A 13,661-nucleotide genomic window follows, 5' to 3' on the forward strand; every position below is an offset into this window, starting at 1 on the left:
AAGCTGTGGGTAAGACCAAGTCAGTGGCATCGTGGAACTGACATTCTAGAGCAGTGATTTTCAACCACTGTGCCACAGCACCCCGTTGTACTGTGAGAGGATCCTAGGTGTGTCGCAAAAACTTTTAAAGATCATTAATTGAATTATTTTTGAAAGAAGTTCAAAGCCTAGCAAGTTTTCTTACTCATTTTTTTGACCAACATAATTAAAATGTGCTGCAAAAGGTTTAACTGTAGGTTCAAGTGTGCCGTGAGATAAAAAAGATTGAAAAACACTGTTCTAGGGGGTGAGAAAGACAACAAATAAATATGTAGTACAAAGTCAGGAGTGGTAAGTGTTACGAAGAAAACCGAAATGAATGAGGGAGCAAGCCCTGCAGATGGGGCTGGGAGGGGATTTCAGAGGAACATTGAGAAAACTGCATTTGCAAAGACTCCGGGATGGAAGCGTGTTTGCCGTGTTGGAGGGATGTCACCGAGGAACTGTATCTGGAGCGAGTGAGTGAGACAAAGGACTAGCAGAGGAGAGGAGAGTGGCAGCCTTGCAGGTTAGGAAGGAACCTGTGGTCACTGCCCCACCTCTGAGGAAGACTGGGACCCTGGGAAGGTTTAGAGCAGAAGAGGGGGGTGACTTGACTTAGGTTTAATAAGATCCCTCAGGCAGCTGAGTAAGGGATAAATTGTGCAGGGCACAAGGATGGAGGCAGAGAGACCAGGGAAAAATCTCCTGGGACAGTCCAGGTGAGAGATGATGGTGGCTTGGCGTCATGCTTCAAGCCCCCTGGCTACTCTGTGCCCTTCCATGGAGAACATGTGCAGGGTGATGGGAGGCTCCCTCAGCCTACCCTATGACCCAAGCCCATGGTCTCCCACAGCTAGAGAGGTACGTCCAGATGAACTTGAGGTCGGAGCTGGCACAAGCCCAGCAGCACATGGTCCAGAACCAGACGGCCACCATGCTAGAGCTGGGCACCAGCCTCTTGAACCAGACCACCGCCCAGACCCGCAAGCTGACCAACGTGGAGGCTCAGGTAACAAAGATGCTCAAGTGGGACTGAGGGGCCTACAGCTGGCCAGGGTGGCTCACAGGCCAGCTCACCTTGCCTTGACTTCTGTCCTTGGGTAAGGTCAAGGCCTCCTCTGGGCCTGTAGCCCCCTAATACCTCCCTCCTCCATGACTTTTTCACAAACATTTCCCCCCAAACTATGAGCCCCAGGGATGGGCACTGGCCCTGGCTTTTCTGTCCCTGTGACTCCAATATCCAGGACTATGCTGGACCCTGGGTGAGAGGTGAGGGGTGGAGGGACACAGTCCCTCTGCCCTTAGGAAGTTTGCACAGCACAGGAGAAAGAAGGTGGATAAGAAATAATTCAACAGACCTTAGGGGTTGAGGACTCTGAAAAGAGGTATCTGAGCAGCAGAGAGAGGGAGGGATAAATGGGAGGGTGGGGAAGTGAATGGATGAAAAAGCAAATGATAGGTTCAGCACCTGGTGGCTCAAGCGGCTAAGGCACCAGCCACATACACCTGAGCTGGTGGGTTCGAATCTAGCCCCCAGATCATAAGCTCAGTTAGGGCCTGGGAGTGAGTGATCATAGCAACTACTGGCTTAGAAGAAGGTCAGCAACTTTCTAGAGTGGAAGGCACTGTGGGCTCCTAAGGTGGGTGGCAGCTGGGCAGGGCTCCTAAGCCCAAACTCCCCCTTCTGCTTGCTGGGGCAGGTCCTCAACCAGACGTCCCGCATGGAGATCCAGCTGCTAGAGACCTCCCTGTCCACCAACAAGCTGGAGAAGCAGCTGCTGCTGCAGGGCCATGAGCTCCACCGGCTGCAGGGCCAGAACAGGTGGGTGTTGTCCCCAGCGCCAGGCTGGGAGTTAAGGTTGGGATGTATGGTGGAAACCAGAGCTGAGGGCTGGGGCTGAGGCTAGGGCTGCAGCCAGGGCAGGAAGCTGGACTTGGGCCAGGGGCTGAGATAGTGGATAGGGGCAAGGGAGCAATTTGGGGGACTAGAGCTGGAGCTGGGACTGGCTAGTGCTGGAGGACAACTGAAACCAGGGCTGGAGTCCAGACTGAGGCTGGGATGGGGGCCAGGCAGACACAGGGCCTGGCCCCATCACTGGGTGGGACAGGGATGGGCACTTTCCTGGGACTCAATACATCTTGATTCATTTATTCATTCATTCCTTTCTTCCTTCCTTTCTTCCTTCCTTTCATAAATTTAACAGCTTTGTTGAGATATAATTTACCCACCATACAATTTACCTGGTAAATTTTATTGGCTTTACTTCTTTGTAAATAAATTAATCTGATCCCATCCACCTGCTTCCCTTCCCAGAAGCAACCACAGATACCAGGCTCTTGTCTGTACTGTCAGAGTCTCCGCATTTATAAGCAAATATACACCAGGGGAACACCCTTTAAATTACAAAGAACAAAACCGTCTCAGAGTATAGATAAAGCAGAGAAATCTGAGGCTGATTTCATCTCCATTTCAAGCTGAGTGGAGAAAAATCTGCCAAGGTCAGGGTTCTGGAAGAACCTGAGTTCAGTTCTACCCACTGAACCAGCCACAGGCCTGTCAACAGGGCAAGATGTTATTATTACTTACATGCTGGGTCAGGATAAGGCCATAGGATCACCCAGCTCCCTCTGATCAGTGTGCAATTAATGTCAGTTTGCCCACCCCAAGGTCTTGGTGGCAAGCACTGGGACACTCTCAATCACTCTGAATTGGTATCAGATGCCTAGAAATCAATGGAGATGGAGGATGTCATCAGTCAACTCTTGGCCCATGAAGACAGTTAGAATTATAGACTCTGAGTGTGCCCAAATTCTCTCTCTTTCTGCAGCATAATTCGAGGTTTGGAGGAAATCCCTTCTGACCTAGCTGGATTCATTTTCTTAGTCTCCAAAATGGGTCAGCACACCTGAATGGATGGTAACGTGTCTCCCTCCCAGCCCTGCCCCTCCATCACCTACCCACCTGAGCCAGAAGTGACCACTGTTCCTAGTATCTTCCACTCATTCAATCAACTGTTATTTTTTGAGCTCTTTCTATGTGTCAGGCACTATTATAGATGCTGGGGATACAGAAGTGAAAAATAGACCAAAGTCCCTGTCTTCATGGAGCTGACGTTCTATAAGCTGATACTCCAGGGTTTCTTATGAATATGCAAATGTACACAATAAAGATCCCCAACTTATGATAGTTCAACTTAAAAATTTTCAACTTTATAACCATGCAAAAGCAATAAGCATTCAGTAGAAACTATTTTGAGTACCTTACAGCCATTCTGCTTTTCTCTTTCAGTATAGTAATCCATAAATTACATGAGCTATTCAACACCTTATTATAAAATAGGCCTTATGTTAGATGATTCTGCCCAACCATAGGCTAATGTAAGTGTTGTGACAATGTTTAAGCTAGCATATTCAGTAACTTTGCTGTATTAAATGCATTTTTTACTTACAAGATTTTCTTCTTCCTTTTTTTTTTTTTTTTTGAGACAGAGTCTCATTTCATTGTCCTGGGTAGAGTGCCATGGCATCATAACTCAAAGCAACCTCAAACTCTTGGTCTCAAGCAATTCTCTTGCCTCAGCCTCCTGGGTAGCTGGGACTATAGGCACCCACCACAATGCCCAGCTATTTTTAGAGATGGAGTCTCACTCTAGCTCAGGCTGGTCTCAAACTCTTGAGCTCAGGCAATCCACCCGCCTCAGCCTCCCAGAGTGCCAGGATTATAGGCATGAGCCACCAGGCCCCCTTGACTTCCAAGATTTTCAACTTCTGATGGGTTTATTGGGCTGTAACCCCATTGTAACTTAAAGAGTGTCTATCTGTACTTTCCCTTCTTTATCCTTTCTAAGCCCAAATGTAGCATACCTCGTTGCCATGTTTTGTTTTTGCCTAGTCATCTGGGAAAATGTATTATAACTATCTGATGTGCTTGCTCACTCTGTCTCCAAGTTCACCATGTTCTGTGCGGCTGCTCCTGTTTTCATTTCCCCAGTCCCCAATTAAGGGCATCCAGGTTGCTTCCGGTCTTTAATCCAATCGGTGCTACAATGAATAACATTTCCATCTCTCATTGCACACATATGTGACAAAATAAAATCTGAAGGGGCAGCGCCCATAGCTCCGTGGGTAGGACGCCAGCCACATAAACCCAGGCTGGAGGGTTCGAACCCAGCCCCAGCCAGCTAAAAACAATGACAACTGCAACAACAACAACAAAAATAATAAAATAAAATCTGGAGGATAAAATGCCAAAATTCATAAAATTCTTCTTTGCTTTTAAATCCATGACAAAAAGGCTTCATGTTTATTATGGTATCAGCTGGCAACAGAGACCTGTATAAAATAAAAGTGAAACTTGGTCTCCCCATCCCCCTACCCCCGACCTGGCCCCTATTTCCTCTTCCACCCAAAACCCAAGTCACAGCACATAATGGATTTTCTTTAATATTCTCTCCAAACACAGGGACCACTGTGGTCTGTCTATCCCTTCCACAGCCTTCTGTGTGTCCGCCCATATTTCTCTTTTACATTGGTCTCTCTCTCTCTCTCTCTCTCTCTCTCTCTCTCTCTCTCTCTCTCTCTCTCTCTCTCTCTCTCTCTCTTTCTCTCTGTCTCTCATCTTCCTGCACATGGTGTTAAACTATAGGCACCGATTTGTCAACCCCAAGTCCTGGGCATTTTTCCAATCTGTGCAAATACACGCTGGCTCCTTCTTCCTGGCTGCAGAACAGTTCGACGCCCAAACACAGATTCGGCCAGTCCTGGCATGTAGGCTGTTCGTAGTTCTCTTTTACAAGCACTCCTCTAAGGTTTTGCTTGCCCCTGCTCCCTGGAGAGTATCTCTGGGAGTGGACTGCTGAGTCAAAGGGTGAATATACTTGGAATTTGGCAATGCCTATCTGATTGCAGCCCTGCAACCCCACTCATTCCTCTACGGACCCCAGTCCATCTTCCTCCTCGGTCTGTGCCTGTAGCAGGCACGGACTGCTGGGCTGTGTAACCCAGGACAGGGTGCTCCACCTCTCTTGAGCCTTGGCGCGGGTCTGAAGGGACCCCAGGGCCCAGGGGAAGCCACAGGGACCACAGGCTCACTGCCGTGCGCTCTCTGCTCCGCAGCGCGCTGGAGACGCGGGTGCAGGCTCTGGAGACGCAGCAGCAAGCCGAGCTGGCCAGCCTCCGCGGCGAGAAGGAGCGGCTGCGGCGCCTGCTGGGCCGTCAGAGCGGCGCCCTCGCCGGCCTCGAGCGCAGCCTGCGCGCCGCCAGCAGCAACTCCAGCCTCCTGCAGCGCCAGCAGCGCCAGCTGCTGGAGTCGGTGCAGCGCCTGGTGAGCGCGGTGGCCCAGGGCCCGGGTGAGCAAACGGCTTGCGCCCCAGCGTGGCGGGAGAAAGTCGGGAAAGGGGAGGAGACCCTGCTCGCCCTCGTGGTTCTCTCTGGGCCTGGGCCCCATGGCGGGAAAGGAACAACAGACAGTAATAACATGGCAAACACTACAGTCCTAAAATGAGCCACTTCAGACTCTGGCGCCCCCGATTCCATGGGTGATCTTGGGCATGCCCCGTCCCCCTCTTGGCCTCAGTTTTCCCCTCTGTTTAGTGGAGGTGATGACAATGACAAAGACAAAAGCAGCCCAGGATTCAGCTCCAGCTCTACCCCTCCCTGGGCCTCAGCTTACCTATCTATAGAATGGGGAGGGTTGCACTCAATGCACCCCAAGGACTTCTCTAACTGTAATGTCCCAAGAAGGCCAAAGAGAAGTGAGGCAGCATCTCTGGCCCTGGCTTGTGGAAAGGGAGACCAATGCCTGGCATACTCCCTGCCCTCACTGGCGTTTTCTAAGGGGGTCCACCTGGGTGGCCGAGGCATTCCTGGTTCCAGCTTCAATCATTCAATCAACAAACATTTACTGAGCATCCAGTGGACAGGACAGTTATGGCCTCTATCTCTTGCAAAAATGACCACACCCCTGTCTGTGGGTCCCAGAAGGAAAGAGAAAAATGTGAATTTTCAAGTGCCTACTATGCACGTGCCAGATATTCTGCTATTAGTGTTCCTGAAGTTTCCAGGCCATGAACGGCCCAAGGGCTGTGCTAAGGAGAAGGGACTTTATCCTAAGGCCAATGGAAGACTTAGGAGGCTTTTGAACAGGGTGGTTCTATATTCAGGAAGTTCTGATAGAACCACAGAGTAGGCAATGCCTTGGTAGAGAAAAAGACCAAGGAAGGGGCTCCTACTAACCCTGGGTCGCCACAGGAAGAGACTAGAAGCCTTTAAGGCACAAGGATTCAAGCGACAGTGACAGAATTCCAGGCACCTCCATGGCTGACAGGGATTTGCAGGCAAAGGATCCTACCCTGGTTTCATCTAAGTCTGGCAGACCCTGCTAGGTGAAGGTGTGAGGCCCAAGGAAGTCACAGCAGAAGTGGGTGCCCTCCAAACCATGAAATGTGGGGTGATCCAAACCCATCACCAGTTTGTACGTAGCCCCTGGTAGCAAGGCTGCCTGAATTAACCCACATGTGGGTTTCTTGTAGCTCAGCCCAAGGCACAGGACCTGGGCCCAGCATCTCTCCCCACCAGCCCACCATTAACCCAGTCTCCAGCTGTGGCTGAATGTCCGCTCACCAGGCTGGGTGGGAGGCTATGCTGAGCAACTCACCTCGGGCACCCTTTGCCCAAACACCCTGTCCTCCTCCCCATTGTCACCAAGGAAGTACACCAGGGAGCTGCTTTGCCCCGTCTAGATGAAGAAACTGAAAGAGGGTGTAGAGCAGAGGCCTGGATGGGACTGGGCACAGGGACCTGGTGTCCCTGAAGCATGGCAGAGAGGGAGCACCCCACTGAGCAGGTAGAAGCTGGTGAAAGAAGAGGGTCATGTCTCCTGCTATTTCCAGGCACCAAGGAGCTAGGTTCAGAGGTTAGAAGGGCAGGGACACACGTAGGAAAGACCTGACCTGTGCTCAGTATAAAAACAGGATCCCTTAATGCAAACTGTGTGCCCAGCCTTATGTCTGCATGATAGTGGAGAACCAGGGTGGGGTGTGTGGTAGGAAGGGCACTGGCTTTACAGTCCATGGACCAGAATTCAAGTGCTGCATCTTTTACAGGGATTTTGCATAAGTCATTTAATTTCTCAGAGCCTCAGTTTTCCTCACCTATAAAATGGTTTCTTGCCCAGATGACCAGATCAGTGTGTGGACGTGAAGAGGCTCAGCACAGTGCCTAGGACCAAAAGGGGGTGGAACTGGTACAAATTACCAGCCCAGAGATTCAGAAGGGCCTATGCTGGGGTCAAAATCGGTTGTATTTTAATAGCAAGTCTATCCTATTCTTACACACTCCCCCACCCCAAGTATTTTTGCTGGCCCCAAATTGCCTCTAAAAGTATGTAGCACCTAGGAAACGCTAAAATACACAGTGGGTATTCCACTTTTATTGTTACTGTTATTATTGCTGTTACTGCTACTGTTGTGGACTAAGAAAAATAACAGTGGACAGAGGCTTAGGAAGGGTGGTTGGAAATCTCAGGTCAATGTCCAGCTCTGCCCTTGCCTCATTGGGTGAAGTTTGACCCATCTCTGCTCACCTATAGGCCAGCTCCCCTCCCCCCACCCCACCCCCGCCCCCATGCTTGGCCTCAGTTCCCCATGGGCAGCTAGAGAATGCCGACAGGTGGGAGAATGGAGACCCCTGCCCGAGAAACGTCTATGCACAGGCTGAGATGGATTTGTGATATGAGAACAACAGCCTCCTTCAGATAAGTACCCCAGATCCAGGATCTGAGATCCAGCTTCAGGTGTGAAGCCAAAACAGGAAGTCCCGCCTCCCGGTAGCCTCCTGGTTCTTTATTGGTGTTGACACCTATCCATCTGGAATTTTACCCCCTCCTTAGGTACCTGCCCAGAGAGATGGATAATGGTAGAATTAAAGCCCAGGCCTTTAACTCCATTCTACTAATTGAGCAGAGGGGATTTTAAATCACTGCAGTTTATTTGTCAATAGCACTTTTTCCAGGGCCTTGGTACATCTGGGTTGTTAAATTAATATCTCTTCCTTTTGGCTGGAGACACCATCTTCCAGCTTCAGCCCCGGTATCGTGAACGGCCCACTCGGTTAGGCTGCGTGGAGCCGTGTGGTCTGATGCCTTAGGAACTCCCTTCACTGTGGCTTTTACTCCTAACCTGGTGATGTTGGCGTAATTCACCAAAATGACAAAGACAAAGGGAAAGAGGAGAGGCACCCGATACATGTTCTCTAGGCCTTTTAGAAAACATGGAGTTGTTCCTTTGGCCACATATATGTGAATCTACAAGAAAGGTGGTATTGTAGACATCAAGGGAATGGGTACTGTTCAAAAAGTCATGCCACACAGTTGTTACCATGGCAAAACTGGAAGAGTTTACAATGTTACCCAGCATGCTGTTGGCATTGTTGTAAACAAACAAGTTAAGGGCAAGATCCTCGCGAAGAGGATTAATGTTCGTATTGAGCATATTAAGCACTCTAAGAGCCGAGATAGCTTCCTGAAACGTGTGAAGGAAAATGATCAGAAAAAGAAGGAAGCCAAAGAGAAAGGTACCTGCGTTCAACTGAAGCGCCAGCCCGCGCCAACCAGAGAAGCCCACTTTGTGAGAACTAACGGAAAGGAGCCTGAGCTCCTGGAACCCATTCCCTATGAATTCATGGCATAATAAGCATATAACATAGCACACAGGAGTACCAGTGGACCTGTGTTTTTAGGAGCAAGAACCTATTTATTCCCCATGAGCTCATGGCATAATATGTGTACAGCAGGGGCACACAAGATAACAAATAGTCCCCATGTAACAATGATACAAGGTGCTGAGACCTACTTCCCACGAATTCAAAAGTCAATCAACACTTTGTCACATTCAATGGCAAGGTGCCTCCCTGAGCTGCTGGAACCTCTTCCCCTATGAATTCATGGCATGGTAGATACAAATAATAGCATAAAAATGTTTCTTGTTCATTCACTACAAGTGTGGTTTTTTCCCCCCAAAGAAGTATTAAAGAAAATTTTAATGTGTCCTAAAAAAAATAATTAATATCTCTTGATCTCATGCAGTTCAAAGGGAAGAAACATGGGCCCTCTAAAATTAGTTGTTGATTCCCAGAGAGGGTAGAATGAGGGAACCTTGTCCAGGGCTACAGAAAGGTCCAGCCAAAAGTGCCGGTCTGATCCAACTCCCTTTCCCCAGCACCTCCCAGCCCAGAAACGGGCACAGAGCAGACAGGCTTGCTCTCTGCTTCTTTCCCTCTCTCTTCTAGCTCACTTCCAGCTGACTTTTGTTTTATCCCATTGCAGCCTCCATGAGGGCAGCTGAGCAGGTGTTTCATGACTGCGCAGAGATCCAGCGCTTCGGGACCAATGCCAGTGGTGTCTACAGTATCCATGTGGGCAACATGACAGAGCCCAGGAAGGTTAGGAGGCTCCCTGGGGACCAAGGCTGCCAGAGCATGCTGAGCCCAGGGCTTCCCAGACATATGCCCCTATCAACACCAGGCTTTGTCCAACATCTGTGATACTAGAGAAGGTGGGAATGGCCCTGCCTTCTGAAGCCCCCACCCCATCAGGGGTCAGATCATAGGATTAAGCAGAGGTTCCCAAAGTTGGAAGTGTATCCTTCACCAAAATCTTCTCCAGAGATGTTTTTAATTGGAATAGCAGGAGATGGTTCTGTGTAGGGTAAGGTGATGCTAACTGATATTACAAATAAACCCTGAAATTCTAGGAGCTTAGCACAAAGAAGTGTCTTTCTAGTTTACATATAGTCCAGGTGAAGGCTGGAGTTGGGGCTTTGCTCCAGATGGGAGATTAGGAACCAGGGCTGATGAAGGTGTCCCCATCTTCAGTGAGTGACTCTCAAGGTTGCCCTGAGCTTTCAGGTCAGCCAGCAGACAGGGAGGGGTCAAAGGGAAGTGTGGATGTCCAGAGAGAGGGTTTAGGGCCAGGCCCCAGAGGGGGAAAAGTTTGGGCAGCAACTATCCAGGGCTCTCATTTCATAATTCCCTTTTTCAGTTCCTTTCAACCTTTGTGAATATATCAAGGAGAATGGCTCAGATGTGTCCAGATGATCTTGAACACCTCACACCCTTGCTAAACTTTCCTCTTAACAAAAAAAGATCAAGCCTAGGGCCCTGTGCTAGCAACAATGCCTAGCTAGAATTTTATTGTTTTGTGTTCATTATATTTTCACAATTTTCTGAATAAAGGCAAATGTTACTCATTTTCCATCTATGGTGCTGGTAAGATTTCATTTTAAATTTGATTTAATCTAAATCTTTAAGGGAAAAATAAAGGACACAATTTTTCAAAGTAAATTTGCCATGTGAAACTAAGTAAATTCAGCTCCCTGGCAGCTCGGTCCCCAGGAAGCCTCCTAAAATTGCTATGTGAAACTAATGGAATTCAGGCAGGTGTAAATGGCTGAAATTTGGCAGCATTGATAGAGAGGAAAGAGCTGGTCTGGAAATCAAGAGATCTAGACTCAAAACTCAGCTTTACTTTTGACTCATTTGCCTTAAGCAAGTTCTAGCCCTCTCTGGGCCTCAGTTTCCTTTCCTTCACTCTCTGCTATCTCTATTACAGATGCTACTGTCTTCTCTTCCTTAGCAGCTCTTTCCCATCTCGGAGCCTCTATTCCTCCACTAGAAATGCCATTCCCACTCACCTCTACCTGGCAGGCACATCACTATCCAATGCCTTCTTCCAATGCCACCTCTTCCAGGAAGCCGTCCAGGGTTACCCAGCAGCTCCTTCTTGGGGGTCCCTCATGGTAGTTGCCCAAATATACACAATCAATATTCTATCTGCCCTATCATAGCTTCCTCCAGACCGAGCGAGCACTGAGGGTTCATTTATCTCTGACTTGTTGATTCCTTTAGTCCAGATACAGGCACCATATTTGTGTTTACTAAACATCAAGCATGTACTAAACTGGCTGGAAAAATACGTGAACAAAGGTTAGGCTGAAATATCAGTTGCCACAGACATAAGTTCCTTGAGAGAATGAACTCTTATCCATAGTGGCATCCCTACTGCCTTGAACAGAGCCTGGCATGTTGTAGGTGCTCAGAAAACTTTTGTCCACTGAATGATGGTAGTAACAGTATTTCCTGAGTCTACACTGTGCACTAAGCACTTTATGTCTATTAATATTTAATTCTTACAGTGCTGGGTGTGGTAACTTCAGTCTGTAGTCCCAGCTACTTGGGAGTCTGAGTGGGGAAGATGGCTTGAGCCCAGGAGTTCAAGGCTGCAGGAACTGTGATTGCTTCACTCCTCTCCAGCCTGAACAATAGAGCAAGACCCTGTCTGAGAAAGAAAGAAAGAGAGAGAGAAAGAAAGAAAGAGATGGATTTTTAAAATCATTCTTATTTTTTAAATTTAATTTATTAAGGTTTTTGGAGACAGAGTCTCACTTTGTTGCCCTCAGTAGAATATCATGGCATCATAGCTCACCGCAACCTCAAACTCTTGGGTTCTAGTGATTCTCTTGCCTCAGCCTCCCAAGTAGCTGGAACTATTGGCGCCAGCCACAATACCTGGCTATTTTTAAAGATGAGGTCTCACTCTGGCTCAGGCTGGTCTCGAACCTGTGACCTCAGGCAATCCACCCACCTCAGCCTCCCTGAGTGCTAGGATTACAGGCATGAGCCACAGTGCCTGGCCCCTTAAAAATCATTCTTACAGGCTCACACCGGTAGTCCTAGCACTTGGGGAGGTCACGGTGGAGGATTGCTTGAACAAGAGCAAGACCCCATCTCTACTAAAAGTAGAAAAACTAGCAGGGCATTGTGGCAGGAGGCTGAGGCAAGAGGATAGCTTGAGCCCAGGAGTCTGAAGTTGCTGTGAGTGAAGTTGCTCTGCTCTAAACACTTTTACAGGACTCATCTCATTTAATTCCCACAACAATCCCAGTTTGGAGAAACTGAGGCACAAAGAGGATAAGATATGAACCCTATTTTCCAAATAAGAAGGTGGCTCTGAAAGGGCAACACCCACCACTTTAGAAAAATGATGACAACAGATAAGAAATTTTAATTGGGTCTTCTGTTGCCCTTGACCGCCAGGCTCACCTGTTGCTCTGTGGGGGTCCATCAGCTGAGTCACATTTGAGCCAGCCCAGACCAGGCTCTGGGGCCTCCAAGAGTTTCCAGCTGCCCCCCCAACTCCATTCCCTCCAGGTGTTCTGTGACATGGAGGCCAATGGAGGCGGCTGGACCCTGATCCAGCGCCGTGAGAATGGCAGTGTGAATTTCCAGCGGAACTGGAAGGATTACAGACAGGTAACACTCTGCCCTGAAACCTGGGGCAAGGGGCTGGGTGTTTGAAAGGGGACTGGTTGGCCCTCCCCCTTCCCAGAAAAACAAATCAGCTCACTTAATGCCAACCACCTTCAAATAGATTTACCTAGTACACTTTTACTTTCCAGGTCCCCATCACCTGAATTTGAACACTCTTTTCAAAAGTTTTGACATATATCCTAAGAAAGAAAGTTTAACTTTATTTTCATTTTCATTTTTGGAAAAGATAATATATATACATTGCTAAGAAAAAGAAATCCTAAAGAATACAAAGGATGGGACGGAAAAGCAATCTGCCCCACCAACTCCTGACTGCATTGCTTAAGTAAATTTCCTTGTCTTTCTTCACATCCATGGCTGTGTCTGCACGAAAAGTTCTTTCACGTGGAATTGTGGGCTCCAAGACCACATGCGTCTTGTAAGATGAGAAATAGAACCTGATTGTCTTCCAAATTTTTAATTAAATTTTGAATAAAGAGTTTTATTGTAAGCTGACTTAAAAGCGCCTAAAGTTTTCAAAACAAAATAGAAAAAGATATCCATAAAGTAACAGCACAATTAGTATTTGTGTCTGCTGGCTGTTCATTTGATAAATACTTAAAAATAAATACCACATTATCAGTGTTCTTGAACCAGTCTTTAAAATGGCAAAGAGGACTAGAATGTCCAGATGCATAAATACGCAAGAGTGCGGAATATGAACCACTAAGCTAATCAGTGGCGCATCGTGACAAAAATGGGGAGCGGGGCATTGGTACGGCCCTGTCCTTGGTGCTGAATTGTTGTTCTAGCCAAAGAGCTCTGGAACAAGACACTCTTATACTCTCAGCTTTACGTTTCTAGTCGCTGAAATTTTGCAGTGGCTGCTGTCACTGGACAAAGTATGCTCTATTTATGTAGGTGATTAAAATTTTTCACTTAATTTTTATTGAGGCTTAATACACATGTGGCTAAGTGCACAAATCTCATGAAAGGGGATTAGTGAACTTTTACATGACCACCATTCAGAGCTAGACGTACACTTCCAGCACTCCAGAAGCCCCGCTTACGCTCCCTCCCAGTCAATGCCCCCCGAAGGTGGTGACTATTCTGACTTTATTACCATAAATTAGTTTTGCCTATTCTTGAACTTCTGAGAAATGTGATTATAGTTATTTCGACAGGCTTTTACATTTGCAAATGTCTTGGTCTTTTTTCCCTAGGAGATGGGGGGCTACCACCCCACAGGCCTGCTCACTCTGTACTTATGGGTTTGATCATTAGGCACAGTGGTTTTGGATAAGTTGCCCTGGGGCCTGGCCCAGCCTCGCTCCTCT

The 13,661-nt window shown here is 47.9% G+C and overlaps 2 protein-coding genes across 6 annotated transcripts in view; one reads left to right on the plus strand and one right to left on the minus strand.

Annotated features, from left to right (window-relative positions):
• ANGPT4 (angiopoietin 4) overlaps positions 1-13,661 on the plus strand; it is a 42,362-nt gene that overhangs the window by 20,078 nt on the left and 8,623 nt on the right. For 4 of the 5 annotated variants that reach the window (XR_008376582.1, XM_053574499.1, XM_053574498.1 and 1 more), the window contains exons 2-6: positions 875-1,030; positions 1,722-1,843; positions 5,137-5,369; positions 9,344-9,459; positions 12,112-12,327. Coding sequence is in view for 4 of the 5 variants with exons in the window: in XM_053574499.1 (XP_053430474.1) it covers positions 875-1,030; positions 1,722-1,843; positions 5,137-5,369; positions 9,344-9,459; positions 12,112-12,327 (843 nt within the window). In the remaining variant the exon portion in view is untranslated. The remainder of the gene's footprint in view (positions 1-874; positions 1,031-1,721; positions 1,844-5,136; positions 5,370-9,343; positions 9,460-12,111; positions 12,328-13,661) is intronic. The other variant, XM_053574497.1, reaches the window with a different exon arrangement.
• Positions 10,885-13,661, minus strand: part of FAM110A (family with sequence similarity 110 member A) — a 48,463-nt gene continuing 45,686 nt past the window's right edge. Inside the window, exon 2 of the transcript XR_008376583.1 lies at positions 10,885-11,353. The gene's annotated coding sequence lies outside the window, so the exon portion shown is untranslated. The remainder of the gene's footprint in view (positions 11,354-13,661) is intronic.

The sequence above is a fragment of the Nycticebus coucang genome, chromosome 21, assembly GCF_027406575.1.
Source record: "Nycticebus coucang isolate mNycCou1 chromosome 21, mNycCou1.pri, whole genome shotgun sequence".
Taxonomy (NCBI): domain Eukaryota; kingdom Metazoa; phylum Chordata; class Mammalia; order Primates; family Lorisidae; genus Nycticebus; species Nycticebus coucang.